The sequence below is a fragment of the Amblyomma mixtum genome, chromosome 9 (assembly GCF_055824585.1).
Source record: "Amblyomma mixtum isolate Tamu chromosome 9, ASM5582458v1, whole genome shotgun sequence".
Taxonomy (NCBI): Eukaryota; Metazoa; Arthropoda; class Arachnida; order Ixodida; family Ixodidae; genus Amblyomma; species Amblyomma mixtum.
In genome coordinates this window covers 107,910,248-107,938,038 of record NC_143020.1, presented here as the reverse complement: position 1 = coordinate 107,938,038, position 27,791 = coordinate 107,910,248, and the positions used below count along the sequence as shown (strand labels likewise).

The 27,791-nt window shown below is 46.5% G+C and overlaps 1 protein-coding gene across 10 annotated transcripts; it reads right to left on the bottom strand.

Annotated features, from left to right (window-relative positions):
* Nucleotides 1-27,383, bottom strand: LOC149330612 (uncharacterized). 10 transcript variants are annotated; one of them, XM_089561233.1, is made up of 5 exons: nt 19,233-22,602; nt 12,209-12,433; nt 4,055-4,614; nt 1,842-2,066; nt 1-872 (listed from the first exon to the last, which is right to left on the bottom strand). In XM_089561233.1, the coding sequence occupies exons 2-5, from the start codon at nt 12,288-12,290 to the stop codon at nt 156-158; spliced, it is 1,584 nt and encodes a 527-aa protein (XP_089417359.1). In that variant the 5' UTR covers nt 12,291-12,433; nt 19,233-22,602; the 3' UTR covers nt 1-155. The 10 variants fall into 10 exon arrangements, with proteins under 10 accessions (XP_089417359.1, XP_089417361.1, XP_089417362.1 ...); XM_089561235.1 differs by lacking the exon at nt 19,233-22,602 and adding an exon at nt 9,332-9,396 and having other exon boundaries at nt 12,209-12,225; XM_089561243.1 differs by lacking the exon at nt 19,233-22,602 and adding an exon at nt 2,322-2,374 and having other exon boundaries at nt 794-872; nt 1,975-2,066; nt 12,209-13,906.
* Between the last annotated feature and the right edge of the window lie 408 nt (nt 27,384-27,791).

Below are 27,791 nucleotides of genomic sequence, written 5' to 3'. Positions count from 1 at the left end.
TTAGTTAAAATATCAATAGTTTTATTATGAATGCTCACAGTAATTGTGATCGGCAGGTCTACACCGAGCACTGACCACATTATCAAACAATGCCTTTTCGTCATTATTACCGTGCGCATACGTTTTGAGCAAGATTCATCGACAATGTCAAGAAGTCACCGAGAGCCAAGCTGCACTTTAGCATTCATTTTGTTCCAAAGTATCTTCTGGACGTCATCGAGGCGAGGGAATTCCGCAACACAGGTTGTACACTGACACCAACCGATTGTAACAGCGGGCATATAATGCTGGAAAAAAAGCCGGAGGTCGTAGCTGTCGGTTGCTGCATACCGAAGTGATGGCAGGGCACCCACAAGGCAGTGAAGGTCATCTCCACTGAGTTCTAGTCCCGGCAGTTGTTTATCCGTTGCCAGCGTAAGGCGCTGGAGGCTCGGCAAGGGCTCCGTGTTGCAGCGAACCAGAAATAACGCGCACAGCACGGCGCGATCAAGACGCAAAGTTGTCAGCTGCGTCGTCGCATTCAAAAGCATGTTCACTGCGCGCCTTTCAACTTCGGAACCGTTTCCCAATAGGCACAAACGAAGACTGACCAGTTTCTTTAACGAGCCCCTTCGAATTTCTCGCTGCTTATTCGCGACGGAGCACTCGAAAAGGGACAGGCTCTCGAGGTCTGGCCAGTTCCTCGCGACGGTCCAGAGGCGGATGTCCGAGATGTACTTGAGTGACAGGTGCTTGAGCCGCAGCTCCATAAGCGCGTCTTCGTACAGGCGCCAGAAAGGGATGAAACTTCCCCCAACTTTTCTTAACGTGAGATCCGTGACGTCCGTAAATCGGCGAATCAGCGGAACTGAGTCGTAGCCCCACGTGGAGACCTGTGCAACGAAATGAGAATAGTTGGTGTGCTCTGCTCTCCTATCTGAACACTTTCTTAGTGGCGCCCTGTTATAACAGTGCTTTCAGGTCCAGTTTTATTCAATTGCTGCAGCTCGACAAGTTTGCTACTTTTTCCCTGCAACGTGTGATGTAATAGGCATTCCGAGTGCATTTGCACTAAAATGACTAAAATTCCCTGCCTTATGAATGCTATTAAACCACTGCGGACGTACGAAAATGCCTAAAATTTCCTGCCTTATGTACGTCATTAAATCACTATGGACGTATTTTCTACGCAAGAAGGTTCTTCATGTCTTGGTGTACAGTTCTCTCCGCTATGACACTGTGTTTTTATTTCTGTAGTAGCTCTTTGAAGAAAAAAAGATCATGTCGTTTTAAACAATCTCTAGACTTGCGTAAGCTGCGGTTTTTCTCCTGTCCCGTCTTTCTGACTTGTAAACGTTATTATGTTGCGCTGGTTTTTTTACACAAGAAAATAAAGCACCAACCAGCCCTGCAAAAGTTTTACTCCACTACCAATGTAATCCTGTATGCATGTCTGAAAATGCCCAACTTCGAAATTATATTCAATCGAACTGCTGTATTCAGATCCATATGGCGCAAAGAATACTGTATATTAAGACCCCTGCACACAAGTTCATTGAGGGTCAATTGTCGCAGGTCCTCGGAGGAGATATTTGTGCGATTTACATCCAGTGATGCACCGCGCAGCGATATTGTTCAAGACAGCAGATTTTCCTGCATTTTATGCTGCCAGGTGTCGATGTCTTATTTCATTAACAAACTGAGATATTTAGATGTTAGATGCTTACGTTCTACCAACTGAAAGCTTCCAAAGCCCATCCAAATAACACGCATTTCGGCCTTCACGTTGCAGAGTTGAGTGTTTTTTTTTCTGTGCGAACACTGTATATGTAGCAAGGCTCACAACCTGGAGCTTGGATTACCTCAAGACGTCTTACGTCCCGAAAGTTTTCTATCGCCCTCATAGCGAGGACTGGTGCGACGCCGTCGGCTCGAGGTGAGAACGTCCTTCCATCCAAACGTTCCATGCACATGCCAAGAATCAGGCTGGGTGACCTGAGTAAAGGAGCCTTTAGCAACAGCATTCCGTTTAGCACCGCACTCATTGGGTCCAGGACCTCATGCATGGACGTCTGCACCTCGTACAGCTGCAGAGAGAGAGAAAAATACGATGAACCAGATAAAGGGCCGTAGTTCTCGATACTCCGTCCGCAAACAGTGGCGCAGTAAAATAATGCCTTGGTCCAAGTCACTGCACAGGTTAACGTTAAGACACGAAAATAAAATTTATGTCCTGTTCTTTACCTGCTCAGAATATAAACGGAAACAATCTTTCACTTATGGCATTGCATATTGTGTAAAGGTAATTCATTTTCTTTTTTCCGAGTGAGAATTTAGCAAACCTTTTTGTATCCTGCGTCTTCGCATAGTCACTCGCCGAGCGCCGTTCCGATGGCTGACACACACGAGGCAAACATGGGAGTGAAGAGAACGCTTACCGCTGTGTTTCGATGCTGCGTTTAAAGGCAACAAAGACTACAGTGAATGGTGCAGATTAAAGATGAGTTAAAGATTAAAGATTAAAGATTAAAGATGAGTATACGTGCGGCCTGGCTGGGCCGCGAAATGTTCAACCACCCGTACGATAACGTGCCAGCAGTTGAGGCATGTGAGGAGAATTCCATAAGTTATTACCGACATTATGATTAGGCAGTCTGGCCACACGCGTTTTTGTAACTACGTGATTACAAACATGCAGCGGGAACGCTGACACTACTGCGCTTTCGCATCGCTGTCAGCAAACCTGTTACAGCTAGTCACTTGCTGGCGTATAGACGCCATTCACTACTTTGCTTTGCAAATATCTCCATTGCAAATATCTCTCATGTATTGCCCAAGGAACACGACAGCAAGAGCGGATAAGCGACGCAGACGAAGTGCTGTGCGTGTGCCCGAAACAGGACGTATGCGACTTGCATATTCTGGTGCTGGGCCGCTCGCCCCTGTGTTGTTCGGCTCATCGGCCCGCTCCCAATATATATCTTTGTTCATATTCCACACATATATTTCTACAAGTTCTGTTCTAAATATCAGAGCCAATTTTACAGCCTTTATTATTAATGTAGAAACCGGCCGAAACTTTCGTTGCAGAATTACTTCCTGAGTTACGCCTGGGGTATTTTTTTAAAAGAAACGGTATTTCCATCTGGGGTTACATGCCTAAAATGATCAAAGGTTGTCAGTTCCAGTCACTCTACTAGGCATTGCCATGATACCCCTGTGCGGTTACAATCTGCAGCTAATATATCAACATGCCACTTGAGGTAATCGAATGAATGGTCTGCACTTGATAAATGGTTTGGGTCGAATGACAAATGGTTTGTTTCGGGGGTTCTAACGTCGCAAAGCGGTTCAGGCTATGGGGACGCCGTAGTGGAGGGCTTCGGTTAATTTCGACCACTTGAGGTTGATTAATGTGCACTGACATGGCCCAGTACACGGGCCTCTAGCATTTCGCCAGCATCGAAATGCGTCCGCCGCGGCAGGGGTTGAACCCGCGTCTTAGGTCAGTAGCTCAGCACAATCGGTAAAGTGCGTTTTTACTGCTCCATCCCTCTAATTTCATTCCTCTCAGTTGAAGTCCCGGCTATATTGTCCTTATGTTATATTTCTTCAAAGAGATCCCCGAATGCTTCTATGCCTTCGGGTGCTTGCGCACAGCCGTATTTAAATATCCTAAAGCCTGACAGTTAGGGTTATTGTCCTGTTTTTCTCTCGCCTGCGTGACGGAAGATGAAGAATCAGGCATCTCAAGCAAGAAGCTTATATAGACCGCACTGGTCTCTAGCTCATAATAGTGTTCTTGCAACGTCATGGCCAACGTTCTCGCAGTCCAAGTCTCATGCTTTTCCTCTTTCGAAGGCTAGGCCTTATGGTCACCTTCGTAGTGGCGCTTAAAGCGGCCGTGACAGAGAAATATCTTCTTGCCAAAGCATTGATACAAAACTGAGGCTTCCTAGCTGAGCCCTGCGAGTTGTGCGTCAAGAAGGCTATGCCAGCTAGCAATCAAAGAAACAACTGAGAAGACTACAGCGTATGTAATGAATAATGAAAGTAAATGAAGAGTGGTGCTCACTTGGGGACAACCACAGACCAGCGCCCATACGGTCGCTGGTAACATGTACAAGCTGTCCAAACCCAAGCCAGGAGTACTTCCGATGAGTCTCTTCAACCGCGGCTGCTCTGGGCTCTGAGGAACCCTCCAACCTTCAGGCAAATCTTGCCGCTTGAGGTCGTGATGGAGGACGAGAACTTCTGTCGAACGGAACCAGTCCACGAGATGCACGACGTAGTCGCGGTTGTGGACGATCACCAGCGTCCGAGTTTCGGCGAGCACCTTTCGAGCGGCGGCGCCTAGTGGTGCGCAAGAGCGAAGTTCAGCGCAGCCGGCAAAGAGAGCCGCCGCAACGCGGCGCTGGCAAAGGATTCCGCAGTTGGCGACGAAACTCTCCGTGGTGGCCGTGATCCGCCTTCCGCCATCTTCGAGGTGCAGGCCTGTGGGCAATTCTGCAGACCCTCTCTTTCTAGAAGGTTGCCAAGGATCGTCAAACTTCAGTACAATGTGGTCTTCAAGGCCGCACAGCTTGTCCGGGTCGCCCAGTTCGCGTATGACGTCTATGGCGGTCATCTTGAAGTCTAGAGTGAATGAGACAAAGAGAAAGGGTACCATATACATGAGCATTGCACTCGAGGCCACAGGTTTCGTCGAGTACCCATGCACAAATCATAAGTATTCTAACACAGTCAAAAAGCATGGACGATAGGCGTGCACTAATGTGACGTCGAAATACGTCGCTTCAGTGGTAGTTGCACTGCTCTAGCAGTTACAACAACCGGTTATGTGATACGTAGGGCAGCGCGCACACTAAAAGATAGCACAAAACTCACGGTATCCGTAACCGAAGCCAGACTCCTATAGTAGTTTGGAGCTCAGCACGAATCCCGCTGCATCCTGACTCGTCTACAAAAGATGTGCACCCATGAGGAGGAAATAAATGCCGCGAATGCGAAGTATTTTATCTGCAGTGAGGCATATCATTCACATTCGGTAGGCGTTGAACGTAATCGCATGCGATAGCGAATGCGGCATGAAAGCTATTGTTATTCCTTCTATGATGAAGGTTATCTTTCTGCTCTGCTTATTGCGAATACGGTGAGCCGTTGCCCACAAATTAATGTTATCGGTCAAATAGAGGAGCGATATAAAGAGCCCTTGCAAATCCTTATCTCGCGCATGACTTTGCTAAAATGCCTTGATAAAATGAATGGACGGGAGAGTCGATGGCGCATAATTTCCGCTTATTGCCAGAAATAGCTGTAGCTGAGGAAAGGCTCAACATATTAAAGAAGCAAAGGTAGGAAATCAAGTCTCGATTTAGAGGTTAGAATTGCCATAGAAGCACTGTGGATGCCCTAGACGTCGCAACTCTCTAGGGTATATGCTGCTGAAAAACGTCGCAGAAAAGATTGTTGTAGAAAATAGGAGACGGCCTTGAGGGGAAGCAAAGGCAGACGGACGAGGCGGTCTAAACGGGCTTCCCAAGCTGTAGAGCCGGAAGCTAAAACATGACAGCCTGCGTAGGAGACGTTGAGAGAGCCGGGTCTAGTTTAGAGTTTTCCTGTATTCCGCAATCTCTTATAAATTCCAAACTCCTCTAGACGCACTTTCTTTCCTAATGCTAGAACATTCTTGTCCTAGCGTTAGAGTGAAACATTGACGCTTAGGAGAACAAAAATTTGCGGATATTTAAGGTTGTCATGCGGATAAATGAGCCGGATCCACTTTGAAGGCACTTTGAAGAATGGAATGTTTGTACGCCCTTCCGCCTGCAATATTTTGAATATTTGAGACCGGGAGCAGTAGTCGAGGTAAAATAGTTCCTGTGCTAAAAGCCAATAAAAGCATTTCAAATGTTTTTTTTTTTTTGAAAGAAAACAGTGACATCAAAGCTCCAAACTTCTTCACAGGTGCAACTTCGTTGCCTATTTTGGTCTTTAAATACACTGAGGGGTTGATCTGCCTGCAAGGTTCTCGAAAGGGCATGCACTTTGGCACGACGTAGACAAAATATGTTGGGTCACAACACCCAGGGAAACTGCGCTTTAGAACTTCTAGAAACTGATACGCATATTACTTATGATGGGCTGCAAGCTGCTCAGTAAACAATGAGATTAACACTAATAGCTAAAAAGTTAACTATTCAATATCAATTAACCAACCTACTGTGAAACCCTAAAGAGGACATGTTTTAGTTACGGCAGGTGATTTGAATCATTACAAGTTGGATGCTAAATGTCATCAAAACCTTTCACTCAGGGCATGAAATACTTAAAGTAACTAATGAATAGTTTTCATTAATTATCTTTACTTGTATTATTTCGCATATATATCATAATATTCCTCTTCCGCTGATAGGCTGGCGTATAACTTGCGTAGCCAACTTGTGGCAAAGCATGCTGGATACTTACCGCACAGTGTTCAGGTACAGTGACGTCATAAGACGCATTCTACTGCGACGGGTCGCTTCTGCCCACGTGATCCCGAGGACACAGATGGGGGAAGAAAATTGGTTTTCGAAGAAAGTAGGCGGCGCAGTACCTGCCTTGTATCGCGGTGCACACCCGAACCGCGCCGCAGGTGGAAGGGCGAGCGGATGAACGCAAATTTCTCGGAGTATAAAGCGGAAAAGGGGAAAAGTTACAGCATCCGTTTATTAAACTTTGTAGTGACAAAATGTACTTGCCTCGCCAACCAACAAGTTGCTGCGTTCAAAAGACACTTTAAAAATTCTAAAGTGTGCTTGGCGAAAGCCTTGTGGTCAACCCACTGCCGCTTCCCCGAACCGCCTGACGCGGAATAACTGGGCGGCTTCGGTGCCATGCGTCTCGCTCAATCGACTGCAACGAGACGTCTGGCGAAGGAGCGGCGGTGTAGCTGCCACCGCCGACGCGCGCGCGCTCGTTCTACCGCTACTCGGTGACGTCACGGTGGATGGATGGATGGATGGATAGGAGCGCCCCCTTTGAAGCGGGGTGGTGTAAAATGCGACCATGCTCAGCTTTTCTTCTTTATTTTTTTTGTTTACTGTGTTGGCAATTCTCATTAAGAATCGCCACCATCGTTACCTACGGTTTCCTACAATTCTAACCTTATGCCACATCTCTGCTTTTCAGCCACCAATCCTCCAATCGCTTTTTGCTGACTTCCACTGCAGATTTATTTACATGACCATTGTTATCTTTAAACCCTAGGGCCTCAGGAAGAGTGACTGCGCCTGCATCGACATCCGGATGGATACCGTCACATTTGATTATGAGGTGTTCAATTGTTTCCACAGATCTACCACACACTGCACATGTGTCATCTTCTTCGTTAAATTTCTTTTTGTAGCTGCGCGTTCTAAGACACCCTGACCTAGCTTCAAAAAGTAGGGCACTGCCTCTTGAGTTATCATAGAAAAATTCTTTCCTGATCTGCCTTTTCCAGCATCGATATAGTTCTACACTATGTTTCCTTTCCATTGAATTCATCCAATTTTTAACTTCCGCGTTTTTAACCTGTCGTTTAATGCTCTTTCTTTCTCCGTCCTCATGACCTGCATACTTACTGGTTAGTTTTCTAGTTCTTTTCCGCCACTGTGAGTCAACGCTCTTTCTGTATAAATATTTAAATACCTTAGCTGCCCACCTGCTATCGTCCAATTTCCTCAGGCGTTCTTCATATAGTATTTTACTCTTAGTTTCCCGTGCTTCGAACGATGCCCAGCCCATATCCCCTTGTACTGCCTCGTTTGTTGTTTTGCCGTGGGCACCTAGTGCTAATCTTCCAACAGCTCTCTGATTTACGTCTAATCTCGACTGAACTTCTGCCCTTAAGCACAGAACCGCATTGCCGAAAGTAAGTCCCGGCACCATTATTCCTTTCCAAATACCTCTTAATACTTCATATTTGTTGTACCACCATAATGCCCTATGTTTCATTATCCCGGCGTCTCTTCGTCCTTTTGCCCTAAGAGCCTGTTCGTGCTTTTCCGTGTATATCTGTCCTTCATTTAGCCATATCCCGAGGTATTTGTATGCGGCCACTTTGGGTATTTCGTGGCCTTGTATTGTAAGCACCTGGTCAGTTGTATCGTTAAAAACCATCACACCTGATTTAGTTGCGCTAAAACTGAATCCTAGAACGCCTCCTTCGTCTCCACAGCCATTAACCAAAGTTTGTAAATCTTCCTGGCTATCTGCTAACAGTACTATATCGTCCGCATACATTAAACCCGGGAGTCGCTGCTATGCACAGTTGCTATGCAGCTGCTATGCGCAGCTGCGTGCACAGTTGTGCACGGTTGCTATGCACAGCTGCGCCCCCCACCGGCGCGGCGGTCGCTAAGGAGGGGAGGAGGTTGCGCCACTGCGCGGAGGAGGGGCCACAGTTGGCACAATTCCAGCACACGGACGGACACCGCGAGCATGGAGGGACGCCGCGAGCATGAGCCATTAAAGACTTTCGCCTTAATAATTGAGTATGGTCTGATTCGGCGAGTGCTTTGCATTCTGTAGGTGACCAACAATATTACGCGGCGTAGACTCAAAATGAGGATCGACAGGAGAGGTTTGGCTGCGCTGCGGGCTTAGTCCAAAGATGAGCAGAGCTACGATTAAAGTCTCTGTCGGTAAATTTCTTGTGTTGTTTCAAAGCGTATATTGAAGTCATTGTTTCGAAGCTGTGTGCGTCTTTTTCCAATATCGCCCCTGCGCCTCGTCAAGGAGGGGAAACTCTGCCATGCAGGTTGTACACTGACACCAATGAAGGTTCACACGAGGTAGATAACACTGACAGAACAGTCTGAGGTCAAAGCTGTCTGTTGCTACATGTCGCAGGGAAGGCAGTGCAACCGGAAGGATGCGCAGTTCATCGCCCGTGAGTCGTAGCACCGGCAGAGGATTCTCCGTCCCGAGAGTCAGGTGCTCAAGCCGTCGCAACGAAATGTAGCGACACGAGCATATAAACAACGCGCAAAGCAGATCGCCGTCGATGCGCAGCGTTACCACCTGCGCTGCTGCATCAAGTAAAGACTTCATCGCGCTCATAAGAGCTGCTTCTGTGACTGCAATGAAGCACATACGCAGTGTAGTTAAAGCCCGCAAGGCGCCAGCCGGGAGTTGTTCCTCGTCTACCGCAAGCGAGCATTCGGTAATCAAGAGGGTCTCAAGATTTGGCCAATGCTTCGCAATAGCAGCCAGGCTGACGCCTTCGATCAACCTAAGCGAGAGGTATTTCAGCCGTAGTTGTTTCAGAGACGTTTCCAAGGCACCACAGAAATGGAAAGAATTGCACCCATCTCCTAACACTAACGAGAGTTCGGTGAGTTTTGTGAACCGGCCAATCTCGACGACGGTGTCCATGCGTGAAGCGTACACCTGCAAAGTAAGCAGAAATGCAGCTTACTTGACCGCTCTCCACAAACGGAACTCAGCAGAATAGACCCTTCAATATGAAACGGCGCTTATATATATTCAATATATACTGACCAGATATGCTTCCAGATATGGCCAGATATGCCAGATATGATGAGCCGCATCGGTCGCTTAGTGGGTTTGGCTTTCAGCTGCCGATCCCGAGGTTTAAGAACCAAACCATGAATTGCGATGAAAGCGCAATGCAAATACGTCTGGGTGCAAAGCAATGTTTGGCTTTGGTTAAATAACTTTGGATGGTATAGATTAACCCGGCGCCGTCCACAACGATGTCCCTCATAGTCGATATCTAGATTCAGAAGTTTACATGTGCATTTATCTCAACATCCATGTGACTTTCAATATGGCTCATAAACCTAACATATATCAATGCGAGAGGATTCACAACTATGATAGAGCCGCCGCGGTGGCTCAGTGGTTATGGGGCTCGGCTACTTATCCGAAAAAACGCGGGTTAGGTCTCGGCCGCGGCGGTCAAATTTCGATGGAGGCGAAATTCTAGAGGTCCCTGCACTGTGCGATGTCAGTGCACGTTAAAGAACCCCAGGTGGTCGAAATTTCCGGAGCCCTTCACTGCGCAGTCCCTCATAGCCTTAGTGGCTTTGGGACGTTAAACAGCCACAAAAAAAAAACTACCATGACAGCACAGCAGTAAAGTGTGCGATACCACTGAAGCACCGATGGGTCTTGCGTAGATGTTCTCAGACGGCAAGGTAAAACGAAGCACACACAACGAGACGATGTAGGGGCACCATACCCTGCTAACGATGTCGTGAGCTCGAAAACATCTGACGCCATGGTTTTCAACGCCTGCAGCTTTGCGCCTGCTCTGCTGCCTCTGTGTAAGAGCAATTCACCAGGAGCTTCAAATTTCTACCATACTCCGAAGGCGTCCAATGGGCTTTGCATTTCTGAATAGATCATAATACAGAAAAACGGCAGCATGCGCCGTTTCTGTCAAGCTGATCTTCAGGCTGATGCGTCCCAGTGTCGCTGGCCGCCGCGTGATTTGTAAATGATATTAGTTAGAAATGATTGGAGGCTTCAACTTACCCGCGATACCAAAATGAGTGCATGAGCACAAACCTAACTTTGCCTGAATCCAAGGATAACCACTTTTTAAACACTATGAGGTTACCTTGATTGAACGCGGAGCATTCATAAGCGAGCGAAGTGCGAGAGAAGGGAAATAGCTGTAGCCAACCCATGCCGTTTCCACGAGAGGAGATGTTTGATCTCACCATCGGCGAAACTGTCCGCAGAAGCCGTGCATTAAAATCTGGCCGTGTGCTTTGGACAGCATTCGGAGGACAGCAGACTGTCCCGCCTCTTGCGGCATTTACTAAAACACTGCTGCGCCGCCCAAAAGTAGAATAGAGCGGAGATATAGAAATGAACTGGCCTGGCGTCAGCGATGGCTGACTTCCCAGCTCAGTATTCTAACCCCTGAGAAGTGGCCTCATGTAATAGCTTAGTTTAGCTCCTGAATAATGAATGCACTCGTGTTCCAAGAAAAAAACTTCGGTAACGTCTCGAATGCTTTTACATAGATCAACTGGGTCGCATCAGCATGAAGGATACACTGAGGACAAGTTGAAGTTGAACTGTATCAATAGACTGCTTCATTACAACACTATCAACAACAAAACAACAACAGAGAAGGAGCTTTTATGAGCTATAAAGTTCAGAAAAGGACATGTAGGTGTTGCCATCACCGCACGAATTTCTCACGAATTGCGCGCGCTGGCACCAAATTTTTAGCTCGGAACACAGAGGCTATCTTACAGCGCCATTCCCATCAAGACGTCGGCAACCAGTCCTTGCCGGCATAGACGTCAAAAGTTTGAATCAATTGAAGGGAAAATATTTACATTCATTTCTTCAGCCATAATTACTGCCGGACTTACGTCTATGTAGTCCGCAAGAAGCAGACAATCAATTTCTACTCAGGGCATTAATTCGATCGAATGGTCCTCAGGAAGATATAAAGTAGTGGGTTAATGAGGGAGAAAGAATTTCTGTAGAGAAGTTTTCCAGATTCATTCCGGCCGTCTTCTCCGGAGTCCTTTAACGCGCACTGACTCCACAGGGGAAGGGAGGAGTGCTCTTGAATTTCACATTTATAGAAACGGGACTCAATCTGACAGCGTTGTGCACAACAGTCGAACGCCACTGCTCTTTGAGCCATCGTGGCAGGGAGAGAGACGGAATGAGAAAATTGGAAATTTCTCACAACGCGCCATTGCATCAAGGCGAAGCCTTTAATGGCTCGTACTGTCGTCCGTGAAGAAAGCAGGTCACACGAGTTTAACTCGGGAACTAAAACAGATAAAAGGAAACCACGGGTTGGTTCAGATAGAGGAGGAAAAAAATGAACCTAGAAGCCAAGTTTCATGACTGTAGAGTAATTAGTTAATAAATGTAGGCAAAAATGCCGAAATTGCGTCCAAATAGCATGGACGTCGATATAGCCACGGGAATGGTATGAAGTCGCATCCACCGGAAGTCGTCACGAGAAAGTGAAAAGTTTCACAGAATGGTCGGAAAAAGACCGGATTTGTGTTAGATTGGGTGGAGAAATGTGTAATTAAGCGTAATTAACACTCAAGATCCCCGAAATATGTATAACTTGTGTAACGGGAACGGTGTGACGTCACATCCACCGGAAGTCGTCACGGCATAGTGTCCTCGGCTTTCGCCTCTGAACACTTTAGTTGCCAAAGTGTCGTCGCAATTTTTTAAGACCTGAGGTTACCTCTAGGGTCTCTATATTTCTGCAGAGTCCGTGAGCCAAGGCCATGTGCTCCGGCGTGACGTCCATGTCCGCCGATGTGCATACCATGCCGTCGAGCCTTTCCAAGCCGCAGCCAAGAATGAGGCTTCTAGAAGTGGACAGCGAACGATGCGCTGTCAGCACGAAGCTTGGAAGCGGGTTGGACGGTATGAGGAAGGCTTGCATTGCCGCCTGAACCTCGCACAACTGCGGAAGATAATGGAAAGGAACTGTGACTTTCTTTGGAATTTCAGTAAAACACTCTATGGGGCATGTTGATTCATAGCTGGCAAGAATTAAAGCGCAACAACACTGCACAAAGTAGGAGAAAAAACGACAGGACAGGCGCTCGTGGAAGACACAGTGTCTATTCGAGACCGGTGTCTACGAGACACAGGTCTCGTGGAATATACAGTGGACCGGCAGACAACATGTTTAAAGAAGTAGGCGCGAGAACCCCTCTTCGGAATGGTGTGCAAGGCATTGATGCGCATGGATTCCGACGTAGATATTCGCTATTCCTGCTAAAAACTTTTTAAATGAAGTTTGTCTGTCGGGTTCTTTCTGCTTAGATTTCTGCAGCCGAAGTGTGACTATAACATCAGAGTTTACTTGAGGTCACGTGAAGCTGAAACACCTACTGCTTAATCGCTGTTTATTCGTTTTAAATCACCTACAGCTCTTACGGCAGCCTGCCTCAAGAGCTGGAATGATAACAAACGAAGCAACGACTTTAATAGCGCTGTTTTGTAGGACTATGCGATCTTAACTCTAACTTCAGAGCCACCGTTCAGTAGCTCAAAAAAGAAAGCGAAGCTATAAGGGATAAGAACTTCAATTCTAATTTAATCAACCAATGTAGCTGGATATCATGTGACAACTTGTTTACTATTGGCTCTAGCATTATTGGAAAGAAAGAAACCTCTACCCAATCTTGGTTTCTACCGACTTTCTTGAAAGAGTATATATGCACACTCGGAAAGAAAAACTTTTCCCTGGGAGTGTTAAGCGCCTGCACTGTAGTATAAGTGCACGAGGTGCAGAATACCTTAACGGAGGGGACCGCAGCGAGTGAAAGATGCAGAAAAACCTGTAGATAATTCAAATGCTCAACATAATTCTCATTCATTTATTTTTAATGATAACAACAACGCAGTCTAATGGTCCTAAGTGAGGGAAAAAAATTTTTCTTAGATGCCGCTTCAAAAACGCCACGAATACTGTATGCTTCGCAGCGGCCATGGCGTACGAGGAAGTGTTTGAACTGACAGTGGGTAACAAGTGATCTCGTCAACGTACCCAGGACATTTAGAAAGAATACGCCGACAAATTTGCATCAAACCGCACTTGTGGCAGAAGTTATTCGTTGTTTTGTTTGGTTTGGTTTGTGGGGTTTAGCGTCCCAATGCGACTAAGGTTATGAGAGACGCCGTAGTGGCGGGCTCCGGAAATTTCCACCACATAGGGTTCTTTAACATGCGCTGACATCGCACAGTACACGGGCCTCTAGAATTTCTCCTCCAAAGAAATTCGGCCGCCGCGGCCGGGATCGAACCCGCGTCTTTCGGGTGAGCAGCCGAGCACCATAACCACTGAGCCACCGCGGCGTGACCGGATCAAAACAACAAAAGGACGGATGGATGCAGCAACCTGGCGAAGCCTGCATTAGTTATCAAAACTGAAAGGAAGCCGATGCGATAGGCAAAAGTTCTTGTGTGTCGATGTTTTCTCCTCACGCGATATCCTCAGACGTAGTAAATACAAAAGTGAACTTCGCCGGCTCGGGCGCACTGTGACGTATTGCACACAAGCCAATTTTCTTTCCACTCTCTTGCCGGTCAGTTCCGACGCATGGTGCTGCCTGACGTCCCATTCGAGCTATTGCAGCGTCGGTGACAATCGCCTCCGAAATTGGACGTGAAAAGTTCTCCTGCCCTACCTCGAAAGCAAGCAGCTCCTAAAGTTCTGCGTTCCTTGTTGCTATAATTGCTACCGTCAATAATTTTGTTTCACTAGGCTTTCACGTCAGCCATTGTAAGTTCCCGTCAGGATAGCCTCGTCGTAGGTGCTATAAATCGTGTATTTGAAACTTTGAGATACTGTGTTTTATTCAGTGCGTTGTAATAAAACAAGGGAAAAGGCTTCCTTTTAAGACAAGAAAGAAACAGTTCTACCCTTTTGCAAGCAGCACAGGTAATGGCCCAATATTGGAAATGAATGGTATCACTCAGGCCCTTCGTAGGGCCAACATTTGCCAATACATTTTCAATATTGAGCCGATAAGCTGTGCTGCTGGGTTTGTTACCATTTCAAATTCCGGAAATGTAGCCATTTGAATAAATCGGTAGAGAAAAGTACTCGACACTTTCTGGCTGTTATCATCGCTTCACATATGCGTGAGTCCAAAAAAAAGAAAGAAAGAAAGACTGAGGAGGGTGAGGAACTAAAAAAAAGTTTAGCAGTGCCTGCCGCAGGAGTTTGCGAAAAGTGAAAGGGATAGACTGCTAGAGGAGAAACAAGAAAATACTCGCATGTTCTTTTAAGGTACATTCCTGTAAGGAGCTTCTAAAAGTGTCCACTATCCGTCTAGGTATTCCTCGTAGGCGTTCACCTTGCCCAAGATTAACACTAAATGCACAAAGCAGTGGAGACTCACAAGACCCGCTAAAAATTCCTAACTTTATGTAGCCGTTGTTCTTCTTCAAAACAAATTAGTTCGAAATTGACCTATTTACCAATTAAAAACCAATTCATTCCAATTTACCAATTTATGCAACCAGAGGAACGCCTAAAGAGTTTTGCGTGCCGGTCAGTCATTGCACTCTGAATGGCGAAGAGATCATCATTTCGTATCAACTGAAAGCTGCTCAACATCAACAAAAAATTGATTTGTGGAAGGCGGTAGGTCTTCAAACAAGTATCTCAACCGGACGAGCTCCTTTGCTTGTACCAGTGTTACGGAGTGCGAACGTATAGACGTTGGCAATATGTTTTAACGCGGTCGGGTCAATCACTTGCCTGCCACTATGCAAAAATAGCCTGCTCTTTGTGGATGTCATTCCGGGTTGTAAAACAATCTGTTCTGTGATGTCGGGTCACCAATGCACTTATTTTAGAAGACATTGTTTACATGTCTTTGAAATACGATCGAAATATTCTTGAGGCAGTCGCTGCCATATTGAAGAACACCATCTGCCAGGCTGGTTGGTTGCGATCCATATGTATCAGCAGCGCAAACACAAAAAACAGGAAGGAGGAGAAGATAGTACAAAGCGCTGAACTTCGAACTTTTATGTGAACAAAAATTGAACCCTCACTTGTATACATACACCGAGTAAAAGCCCACCAGGGGGAGTAATCAAGGCACGCGATCGAACTGGGACCCACACGCTTTCCAGGGCATCAACATAACAAGAATCATAAAATACAATCAGTTCCATGAAATGAAGCACGAATGACATGCGCAAAGAAAGGAAATGAGAAAAAAGCAAGGTTGAGTGTGCGCGAATGACAAAAAGATGGAAAAGATAGAAAAACAGGGATGAAGACGCGAATTTTGTTAAATGCATGAGGAGGCGAGAAGACGGTGGAAAGGTTAGCGATACGAAGGATGAGCGCCAACAATTAACACGGCTAGAAAGAAAATGCAACATGTGACAGAAAATGCAACATGTGAAGTGTGCCTCTAAAAACCAGGTAAAATCAGATAAAACCAGAGGGAAAGGTGACTTCTTTTTCAGATAGTGAAATAGATGGGGTGCTTACGCAACCTTCCTTAAGCCCTGAGATGTAGGCGGCTTCAACCATTTCGCCCGTTAGTTGGTTTTTATGCTTTTTCAAGACTGTTGCTTTCTTAAAATGAATACATTTCTTTTTGCTGCCACATACCCGGCAATGAGCGGGCAGGTTCCTCAATGGCGCCCCAGTTAAATCATTCTTATGTTCCATTAACCTTTCATTTTTATTCCCAGAACAAAACGCTATGCGGTTTCTAGAGTTAAAAGTGTTTTTCGGGAAGAACCACGTGTGCTGGTTATTTGAACCAAGAGCCAATAAACCTATCTTGCCCTACGATTCAGCCCACTCAAAACTTGTAAAGAGGAGCATAGTGAAATCAACTTTTAAGAATGCACTCACAAAGTCTTGTGAACACAAGCTGCAAGACAGCTTTTCGAACCAAGTGGTGAGGCTGACGCAATCGGGGTACCCGCAACCCCTCCTTTCGTCTGTAGCAAAAAAAGTCCTGGTAGGTATGAAGCATGAAAGTGAAGCCCCGGATGATACGCGACAGCGGAACAAAAGGGTCGCCGTTCTGCCACACCTGCACCAGATCTCATAATCTGAAGAAAATTGGTAGAAAAGCAGGCGTAGACGTAGTCTTTTCAGCCCCTCTGCGCCTGTCAAGCTTGTGCAACAAAGTTAACAAAAAGATAAAGAACAGTCGCTGCACAGCCAGGCACCGAGACCCTATTGTGCCTTGTGTGGATGGTGTTGTATATTCTATCCCTTTAACTTGCGGTGAGGCTTCCGTAGGCCAAACAGGAAGATGTGTAAATTAAAGGTTAATTGAACATAAGAATGATTTAACTGAAGCGTCATTGAGGAACCTGCCTGCCCATTTCCGGGTATGTGACAGCGAAAAGAAATCTATTCCTCATTTTAAGAAAGCAACCGTCTTGAAAAAGCATAAAAACCAACTAACGCTCGAAATCTTTGAAGCCGCCTACATCTCAGGGCTTAAGGAGGGTTGCGTAAGCACCCCATCTATTTCACTATCTGAAAAAGAAGTCACCTTTCCCTCTGGTTTTATCTGATTTTACCTGGTTTTTAGAGGCACACTTCACATGTTGCATTTTCTTTCACAGGTTGCATTTTCTTTCAAGCCGTGTTAATTGTTGGCGCTCATCCTTCGTATCGCTAACCTTTCCACCGTGTTCTCGCTTCCTCATGCATTTAACAAAAATTGCGCCTTCATCCCTGTATTTCTATTTTTTTCCATCTTTTTGTAATTTGCGCACACTCAACCTGTTTTTTTGTCCCATTTCCTTTTTTGCGCATGTCATTCGTGCTTCATTTTATGGAACTCCTTGTATTTTATGATTCTTATCTTTTTGATGCCCTGGAAAGCATGTGGGTCCCAGTTCGATCGCGTGCCTTGATTACTCGCCCTGGTGGGCTTTTACCCGCTGTATGTATATAAGTGAGGGTTCAGTTTTTGTTCAAATAAAAGTTGGAAGTTCAGCACTCTGTACTATATTCTCCTCCTACCTGTTTTTTGTGTTCGCGCTGCTGACACATGCATTTTGAAGGCACTGACATGAGGCCGGTCGTCGTATAAAGCGTTAGCATGAAAGGTACTATACCACAAAAAAGGGAGGAATTGTCGCGACATTGTCGGGCGGACCGAGTGTAGGCTTCAGTGCGCCCGCCCTCCGCGTTGGGCATCTAAGCGTGAACGTTCCCCCGGCTGATATCTGTTGCTGGCGGAGTAATAAATGCATTCCTGACCAAGATAGCGCCGCTAGACTTACGTGAGGACAGCAGATAAATAGCTCGTAGATTGCTCTCGGAATAAGCATTAAATTGTGCGTCCCGAGCCCTGGAGTACTGCCCAAGATTCTCCTCAGTCGTGGCCGATTGGGACCAGAGAGATTCCACTCTTCATGCATTCTGTGCATCTTGATGTCGTGATGTAGAACGAGAACCTCTACGGAACGGAACCAGTCGACCAGGTTTAGGACGTGGTCCCTGTTGTGAACGATCACAAGCGTCTCGGCCTTCGAGAGGACTGAGCGAGCAGCGGTAGCGAGATGCTCGGACGATTCGAAGGAGGCACAGCCGGCAAAGAGGGCACCGACAACGCCCAGCTCAGTCAAGCGTTCGCAGTTTTCCACGAAGGTCTGAGTGGTAGTTGTGATGCGGCGGCCGTCGTCATCGAGGAGGAGTCCCTTCGGGAGGTCAGAAGACGTCGACGTCGATGAAGAAGGCCATGACTCGTTCATCTTCAGCACAATGCGGTCTTCTTCGCCACATACGTTGTCTGGGTCAGTGAACTCGCGGACGACGTCAGCTGCCTTCATACTGAAGCCTGGAGTTAGGTATAGGAAATAAGAAAACGAACCAAAATACTGCTATAGCTCTCGATATAAAACCTATAAAACCAGGCAGTTTTAGTGAAACCTAATCCGCCATTGTCGATCGCACAGGAATTATTTTTTATTGGCATTAGATCCATGGATGTATATGAGGCCGTAAATTTAGTTTCACAACCACTGCGGCAAACAATACGTATTGTCAGCAGTCTTCCGTTGGATTTCCATTGAACTATTATGAGAGATCATGAAGTGTAAGAGTTATCAAGTTTTTCCCGTTATTTTTTTAGCATTCTGTCAGTTATTCAAAACATAATTTGGCATGTACTCTGGTTTTCTGAAGCTCCAAACGTTCCCCAAAATGTTCCACGCCCCAGATAAGTCAGCTCAACAATATTTTAGCACGAATGAAGATATTCGCATCCTTGTGTGGCATACGGTAATCATAACGAAAGGCGCTAACGTAATAGAAAGCTGGAAGAAACAATATTTATCGAAGTACGCGATCGGAACGATTCAAAGGTTACTAATGAATATATGCCGACTGTAAAGCCACACCAAAAAAAAAAAACGCATCGCAACTATTCAGAAAGCCACGCGTGAGTTAGCTCAGGTCGAATGAGACATCAGTAAAACACAAGACGGCAGCAGATATTCACTTGGAACTGATACAAGTTCAAGGTCTCCCTGTGCTGACTTGTGACCCCTCAAACTCTGCAGCTTGCAAGCGATAAATGCATGTGTTACTAACCGGAACGACATTCACGTCACTACGTAACATGGCTTCGTCAATCGTGCACATTTTCGCTCAAGTTTAGGGTTCCACTGCGCACGCGTGGCACAGAAATCACTCAATGTCTGCAGCGTTAAATGAACAAAAACAAGACATCCACTGTTAGATACAAATCGCTTACTTGCTGTCAGGTTGCTTTCTTCCGGAAACGGTACTGCCTTCTGGAGAAAGGCGCTGAATGAACACCGCTCTTGTCACCTCCCAAATGTCGTGTGAAGCCCAACACTCGCGCTAACGCCTGCCATTCATCAATCCGTACTTCTGAGCTGCAGTTGGGCTCTCTCCGTATCGGCGTTATCTTCGCAGCCTGCTTCTGTTCACAAACGGATATCTGAACAAAACAATTCATATGCGGAGCGTTCGATCAGGGTTGGTGAGAGTTATCGGATTTCAGGTTTCTGTGAGCGCATGTATTGGAAGCCTTTGTTCAGCCTATATCTCACCCTCTGAAACAAAAGCACTGCGATGTGAACACGAAACAGAACACTTGTTAAAATGAACGTTAAATTTCTCTTAAACACCAAGCCGACATCACTATTTCTTTTGAAAATGTGGCCAAGATGGTAATTTCCCACCCGTACCGCCAGCTTTAGGCAAAAAGAAACTCGGTTTGGACGAGACCTTCTCGTTTTAAACCAGGCGCAAGGTGTCAGAAAACACGATTTGCTGGATTCGTCCTGAGCCTGAAATGACAGTCTCCTTCTGATGAGCCTAGCTCAACATAATACTTGGCTCATAAAGAAGAAGCTGCAAAGTGAGTCCCTTCATATTTTTATATTATACAGCAGAAATCAGCACCCACGGTCACCTGACCATGGGCATTTCGCCGAGCTTCTGGATGTCTTTGTGACTACGTGGCCACGTGTTGTGTTCGCGTGACTGAATGTTGTACAGGGTCTGTTCTGAAAGTAGTAGGACTGGTTTTTTCCTGGGCGAACGGGCGGACGAGAGGTGGTCTGCGCGTGCAGGATTGTTGAAGGGGGATATTGGGAATGCTGGGGACAATCGGCAGTCGGCTCTCGGCCGTTGAAGAGAGGAGATCGCTTGTGCTGTGAACCCCTGTCGAAACGTCTCGTCACGAAGAATCGTCGAGCGTTTACTCGATCAGCGATACGCGATCAAATTTTGAGTAAATCTTGGTAAAACGGGCAAAGAGACTCACAACATGATCAAGGAGGCCTGCGGTGACGCTTCCATGGGTAGATCAGGTGTTTTTTGAGTGGCACAAGCTTTTTCGGGAAGGTAAGGAAAGAGTGGAGGAAGACGACCGCTCCAGACGCCCTTCGACCAGCAAGACCAACGAAAATGTGTAGCGAGTGAAACATTTACTTAACAGTGATCGTAGAATGAGTATCAGAATGATTGCTGATGACTTGAGCATTCCTCAAACCAAGTTTTTGAGATCGTGACAGAAAACTTATCCATGTGGAAAGCGTGCGCGAAGTTGGTGCCGGGAGTGTTGTCAGAGGAGGAAGAGGCCAACCGGTAGGATCTTCTTCATAATGCTAATGAGGACCCCGATTTTTTGCCCAGCGCAAGGCGGCGACGTGGCCTCAGCCCCCTACAGCCTCGACTTGGCCCCATCAGACTTTTTTCTATTCCCTAGAATAAAATCGACGCTCGAGGGGAAGCATCACGGATCGGTAGAGGTGGTTCAACAGGCCGTGACGAGGGAGCTAAACAGCATTCCGGTCCAGGGGTTCCTGGAGGCGTACGAAAATTGTAAAACTCATTGGCAGCAGAGTGTAGGTGCGGAAGGGTGCTACCTTGAAAAATTGTAATCGCTTGTACTATTTTCTTGAATAAATTTTGTTTAAAAAAATGAGTCCTACTACTTTCAGAACAGACCATGTATGTCGGTGGCCAAACCATCGGGGAGGTTCTGTATAACACCTTTCACTCTAAAAACTTTTTGACGTGAAAGACTCTAAATAGCTACAAGCTTGAGCTCAGCAGTTGGCACAGTGGTGAGATTTACAAATGTGTCAGGCTGGACATACAGTGAGTACTTTCTTGCAGCCGTGCGAACCCTTAAGGTGTCTGTCTGTATATGTCACCCGCAGATACCGAAGGCCCCCAATGCCTGGCTTCATCGGTTCCTGTCTTTGTCAGTCTTTTTCACTGAGGCCGTTATTAAAAAAATACTTTCTCATGTGGTCGCAGCATGAATACGCATCCACCCTGAAAATTTTATTTGAATGAAGCGAGCGATTCAGGTAAGTTGCGTCTTCTAAGATAAACCGCAGATCGGCACTAGTCGTAAAATTTCTGATTCCTGAGCCATTCACTATTCGGAAAATTCAATTACGGCGTGGGGTTCGCTAATGACTCAGCTGCAGAAAATGATTGAAAACCATATACGGATGCATAAAACAAACCTCGCTGTTCACGCTGCTAAGGTCACCGCCACCAAGTTTGCATCTACACATAAAAGAATGTAACAAAGGGCCAAAAGTCCCACGAGGGGAAAACGAACGTTTCGAGGTGCACTTGGCTACTTCATCGGATTGACGAAATACTGACGTCACACGGCGCCGCGCCCTTTTCTGGAACTAAGGCCGTACACCAGAAGACCGCATAAAACCGCGTCTCTTGTCCTTGAAGACGCCTTTTCGTCTTCTGCATTTTCTAATCTCTCCATTTCCTCTCTAACCTTTATATCCCTTCACCCCTTTCCTCCCGTATATGGTAGCAAACTGTTTTCATCTGCCGGTTAATCTCTCCGCCTTTCCTCCTCATCCTCCTCCTTCTCCGGCCACGGACCGTTGGGTTTCTTCATATGAGACCCTTCGCCGGAGTAATCTGTCTTGTTCGTCTCTCGACTAGACTTATTTTCACCAGAATGTTGACATACAAATTTACGTTTATACTAGGATAAATAACTCACCCACTGATTGCAAAACAACCCGGCCCTGTGCGAACTGTCGCCATTCAGTATCCGAAAATTCCCACTTTCGTCAGCCCATCTCTTTCTTCGCCGACCGCTGCTATGTTTCACATCGTAGAATGAGTTCAGTTTCATAAGTAATTTAGTGAGTCCCTAGCTTCGGTAGCAACGCTAAATATGTCAATAAAGCTCGGCGTTAGTTTTCATAGAACTCTAGACCTGCATTTAACTCTGAGATGTTGACATTGTTGGACAAAAATTTTGAACGTTGTAGAATGTTAAATTACTTTTATGCAAATATTGATGGTAATGGTCTATTCTTCTGACGTTTAGCTAACGCTTTCTTTTAAATTTTTTCCATTGCTCACATCGAGCTGTCAAGCCTGTCTTAGAAAGCCAAAGTAGAACGCTTTTGATGATAGCAAAAAGGTTAAAGCAAAAAAATGAAAGCCTGTCGACGGGAGCTCCACGGATATATTGATTGTTATAGCGAAATGTCATAATATATGGAAAAATTGCTCTCAAACTCTTTCCTACTAAAAAATACTTTCGTCCACAATTCTTGGGTGTACATCCAGGTCACGTTACGCGCCAGGTCACCGGTATATGTCACGTGACTCCGTCTCTTCCAAATGCTTTGCTAAAGCCCACGTTTGAAGTAGAGGTGGTTCAATAGTGAGTGTACACACTGGGTCACTATGGGGTTCTCGGCTTTGTCTTCCCAGCCCTCACGCAGCAATAGACGATATGCGAAATGCGCAGCGCCATCTCTCGGCGCTCCGAGAACTAAGTCCTCCATGTTGGCTCGGTACAGAAAACGAAACTGCTGCCCAGCGTTGGGTTAAAACGGCTGCGCTTCGTTTGAAAAGTAAAATGCCGATGCAGTGTTGCGCTACCCTCTCCACTGTGAAAAGACACTACGATGCGTGCCAGAACTAGGTGCGTTCAAGCTTTTCGCTTTTCTATTTTTTTACTCTGTCCCAACGTTTTAGTAACACAAAACGCCATGCGAGGTATCATGTGTCAGCACGCGGATCAGTGCGTAGCTTTCGCTTTCTGCGCTGATTTTTGACAAAGCTTTCGAGGTGATTTGCGTTTAAATTAAGATAGGGACCACAGCCTTTGTTGTCTCTGATCAAAATTAGAAGCCGATTTTGTGCATTTATCAACTCTCCGGTCGGGCGTGAATATATATAGACGCATACTTGAACAACGTAATACAGAAGGTAATTTTTTTTGAGCGGGCCAATCGCTCGTGCCGTGGCGAAATAAGTTCACTCGAAGAACCATATGCCGATTACTGCTTAGTTTGCTACGTGTTCAGTTAAGTTTTCGCCGTGTTCAATTATTTTTAGAAGGGCGAACAAACTCTCTGGACCATACGCATATGTTATACGCGTTAAGGAGTCTTTGTGAAGCAATACACCCTACGTATAAAAACTGAGGTGCGAATGCTTTATTTCTTGAGGATTCCTATACCTTCGATATCTGCGGCGACGAAAATCTTAAAAAAAAAGAAGCGAATAATATAGCTATTTTATTATAGAGGAGGGACGCATTTCGAAGCTAGAAAGTACGTGCAACAATGTTCTGAAAACGCTTCAGGCCATCAGATTTTATTATCGTTGTGGCAAGCTCCAACAGCTTGCTCCGCAACAAAGCCATTTGTCCAAGTTTGGGAGTAAGCTAATTAAGTTTCGGAAGCAACCGAACATGCTAACTTCGCACCTGCACACACAGCTTGACCAGCGTATCGAGTCCGTGCATATGCACCTACAGCTGTAGCATCTTTCTCTAATCAAGCCGCCGCGGTGGCTCAGTGCTTATCTGAAAAAAAAAAAGCTGCGTCTTTGCTAACAATATTTTCAATTATATGTGCATGCCTACTTTCCTCTTGTTAATGTCGACTGACTGACTGCGTCTTAAGCAGGACGCGGTTTCAACGAATTGTGGCGAAAATCAACCGACGCCGGGCTCTGAAACGGTGACGTTGAAAACCGCGGATGCGCATTGCACATTACAGTAGAGGAATCGAATTACGCAGCTGGTCGAGGGTCTTGTGTTATTATACTGCAATGCACGAAGCTCCTGGCGTCGGCGCGAACGAAAGTTCACACTGTCACAGAAGTTCGCCAACACACGTGCGCACTCAGCGCAAAACAACCGCTCGCTACTCTAGCAGATGAATTCGCGTCCACCTGGGAATAAAATAGCCATGATAATGCGTTATGCTTGAACTGGCGCTTTAATGCGAGCATTACAACGACAACAGCACACGGTCACGGTTCGACTTTCCAACCCACTTTCGAGTGCCGATTATTGCGATCATCAGCGCCAGACTTCAAGCGAAGCTGAGGACGCGGTAGGAGTAAGCTGGCGCCTATTGAAAGCACCTACATTTGGTCAAAGATCAGCTGTGAAAAAAACGCAGCAGCTGAAGCTTGCCTGTTGAAATTCTACTCGCATGAAGAAAGTACGCATAGCATACGATGCACCAGCTCGACGAGCTCGACCGCGCCAAGATGGAAACCGGAAGTTATGGGCGCGGTGTTGCCAGACCGCCAAGCAATTTCGCATATCGTCTATTGCAAAGGCGAAAGGAGGTTTTTGCCATAAACCAATTCCGCGGGCGTAAAACCCGTAGACTCGGGAGCGACGGTTCTCAGAGCGAAAAGCATAGCCGGCAAAGCCAAGTCCCAATTTTTTTTCTGCTCGTGGCACAAGGCCCTGAGGATACGTTTCATGACCGAATGCGTTCTCTCCACGCTATTACCTTGTTGGTGGTTTACCGAACTGTGCAAAATATTAATGCCACACCTTTGAAAAAAGCGCTTGTTAATGGACTCGTAAAAACGCTGCCAAGGTCACATTGAATCTCAGTTGGGAACCCGATCCGAGAGAAAATTGTGAGCAAACTGTCTACCACCTCGACAGAAGTCTGGTCTTTCATGGGCACGGCCTCGGGAAACTTGCTAGAAGGGCAGACCATGGTCAGTAGATACCTATAATCAGTCTTAGTGGTAGGTAGTGGACATGCGACATCTATGACAAGCCTCCTGAATGGTTCAGTAATTATCGGCACCAGGGCAAGGGGCGTTTTTCGTCGCTCATTCGGTCGTCTCGCCCTTGACGCGTGTCACACGAACGAACAAACTCCTCAACGGCCTTGAGACAACCGGCCCCATAATACCCTGGCAGTAGCTTGCACTTCGTTTCCGTAATTCCTAAGTGCACCAACCCTCCTTCCTTATGAGCAAGTTCTAAGAGGTCACGTCGGTGCTTGTATGGAACTACCAGCCGGTCTGCTGCCTTCCCGCCTTTGTCCTTAAAGTGGCGATAAAAAATGCCGTTCTTCACATAAAACGAGATATTCGGTGCTACCATTTTTTCCCAGGCTATCTCGACATTTTCCTAGGGTTGGGTCCGTGGCCTGTTCAGTGGAAAGCGTGGACTTATCAGTAATATGCGTTGTGGGGCCAGTTGGTCCATTCTCAGAATTCTTTTTTGCGCACACAAAGACGACACAATAAGACAAAGCAGACAGGACGGAGCGTTGTGCTGCGTCCCGTCTCCCTTCTCTTATTTTGTGTCATCTTTGTGTGCGCAAAAAAGAATTCTCTGGACTTACCACCAGACCACGGAAGTTGGCGCTTTCCGGCGAAACCAGCGTGGTTACGTCTGCTTCTTCGAGCATATCCTCCGGAATCGCTTCTGCCGTTTCGTTATCTTACTTATCAGCTTCTGCCCTCGTCGGGAGCGTTTGCGGCTCGGAGCCGTTCGCTGTCGTCATGGGGCAGATGACTAGTAGAACGTGATTCATGTCAAGCGAGACGCCCGAGTCACCGAGCTGCCTTGCCGTTCTGTTCGAAAGAATGTACGGACGGCTGGGCAATACCCCGTCGGACACTGCTGCTTCCGTGTCTGCTACACCAAAAGGCCCATCTAGTATTACTCTGGCTACTGGGAAGCTGATCGCACGATCTTCCAGGTCCTGACGAACCCACACGCAGTCCCCTGTGAAATCGTCTTGCTTCACTAGCAAGGAATGAACCAGGTCGTGCGTGGCTCCGGTGTTTCTCAAAGCCCTGCAAGACAAACCATTTACTTCTATATCGTACCATAATGGTCTAAGAAGGTCTTCTGCCTTATCCATGCACAAGTTAACCTGGTACACCCTAGGCACACGACAGCCTGAAGCCACATGACCCAGTTGGTGACAACTGTAGCAAAGAATGGGCTTTATTGCTTCAAACGACTTTGTTTTTAGCTTTTGCTTGCCTGAATCCAACACCTCCTTTGAAAGTGGAGCATACGTCGAACACTCTGCACTTTTAGATAACGGCCGAACCGTTATCTAAAAAAGCTAGGATTTTCGTTATCAAACTTTTTACCATGTCTGGAGCAATACAGATCTGCGTAATCAGCCGCCACGTGTACGGTTTTTACATGTGGCCTGTACTTAATCCAATCCTTCAGGGTTGAAGGAATAGAACAGAAAAACTGCTGATGCGCAACCTGTGCTAGCACCTTTTCGCGGTCCTCATAACAGTCTACACCACGGAGCCAACTCTCAAAAAAGCCCATTAACTTGTCAGCGAACTCTGCATAGCTTTCTTCTGGTTTTTTCCTTGCCTCTCAAAACTTTATTCGAAAAACCTCAGGGGACAGCGTGAACTTCTTCAGTAGGCAGGTTTTTACGGACGAGTAGTGATCCGCCTCTTTGGAATATAACATTGCCAGAACGTCGGCCACTACCGCTGGCAGCAAGCTCAGAATCCTTTGTGGCCAGCTCGACTCCACGAAGCCCCTCTTTCTGCACATCCGCTCAAAATTTACTAAGTAGAGATCTATGTCTCCCCGGCGCAGAAGGGCTGCAACAGGCTTTGCATGTCCAGTTCTGTCGATATATCGACTGCCATGGCTTCCTCCTCTTTCCTAACCCTTTGCTGAAGTATTTCTAGCTCAAGTTATTCTTTATTCCGTTTTCTCTGCACCTCGGTCCAAGACTCTAAAATTTCGTCGGCGCCCGCGCCACACTTTTCAATGGCCGAGATGATCTCGGGCTTTCTCTCGGCTTTCTCTACCTTTACGCCCAACTCTTTGGCCAAGAGCATTAATTCGGGCTTCACAATCGCGCTGAGATCCATCTTGCTACGACCGAAATTTTTACAAGGAAAAATAAATTGCTGATTTGCCCCCACTGCCTCTTCTAGGCAGTGACAGTCTACTTTCTTTTGAGTGACTTGGTGAACAAAAAAGACCTTTCAGACACTCACCGATAACCGCCGCGGAACCCAGCGTCGTCGACCCCACCGCTGTCACCAGCTGTTACGTTTCCGCGCGATTCGACGAACGACGAGCAAGCGGCGACACCGAAGGTTGCCAGGAATGCCTTTGCTCCATCTCGGCAGCCGGACGCAAAAAAGGCTGCGCAGCGTGCAGCCGTGGCGCTTATATCGCCCGCGGTATCAGCGGTTTTCACGAGCGTCATGATGAACAAGAAATCAGCGATACGTTCCGCGCGACTGAGGGTGTTATCACCAGGAGAACGTAACAGCTCATAGTAGCTTGCAACTTGTCCGATGGGAACCAAAGGAGGTTTCTGCTTTATGGTAAGTCAATGCCGATGTCAAAGAGCACCTGATTTGCACAAACATTCGGTGTACTTTGGTGTTTGCATGGACTGCTAACTCCAACAATTTCTAGCACTACTGAGCTCGCATTGCTTCTGAGATCCTCTCACACCTTGTGCCTGGCAGTTCATATTGAGCTCGAGATTATTTGTTCTGCAGT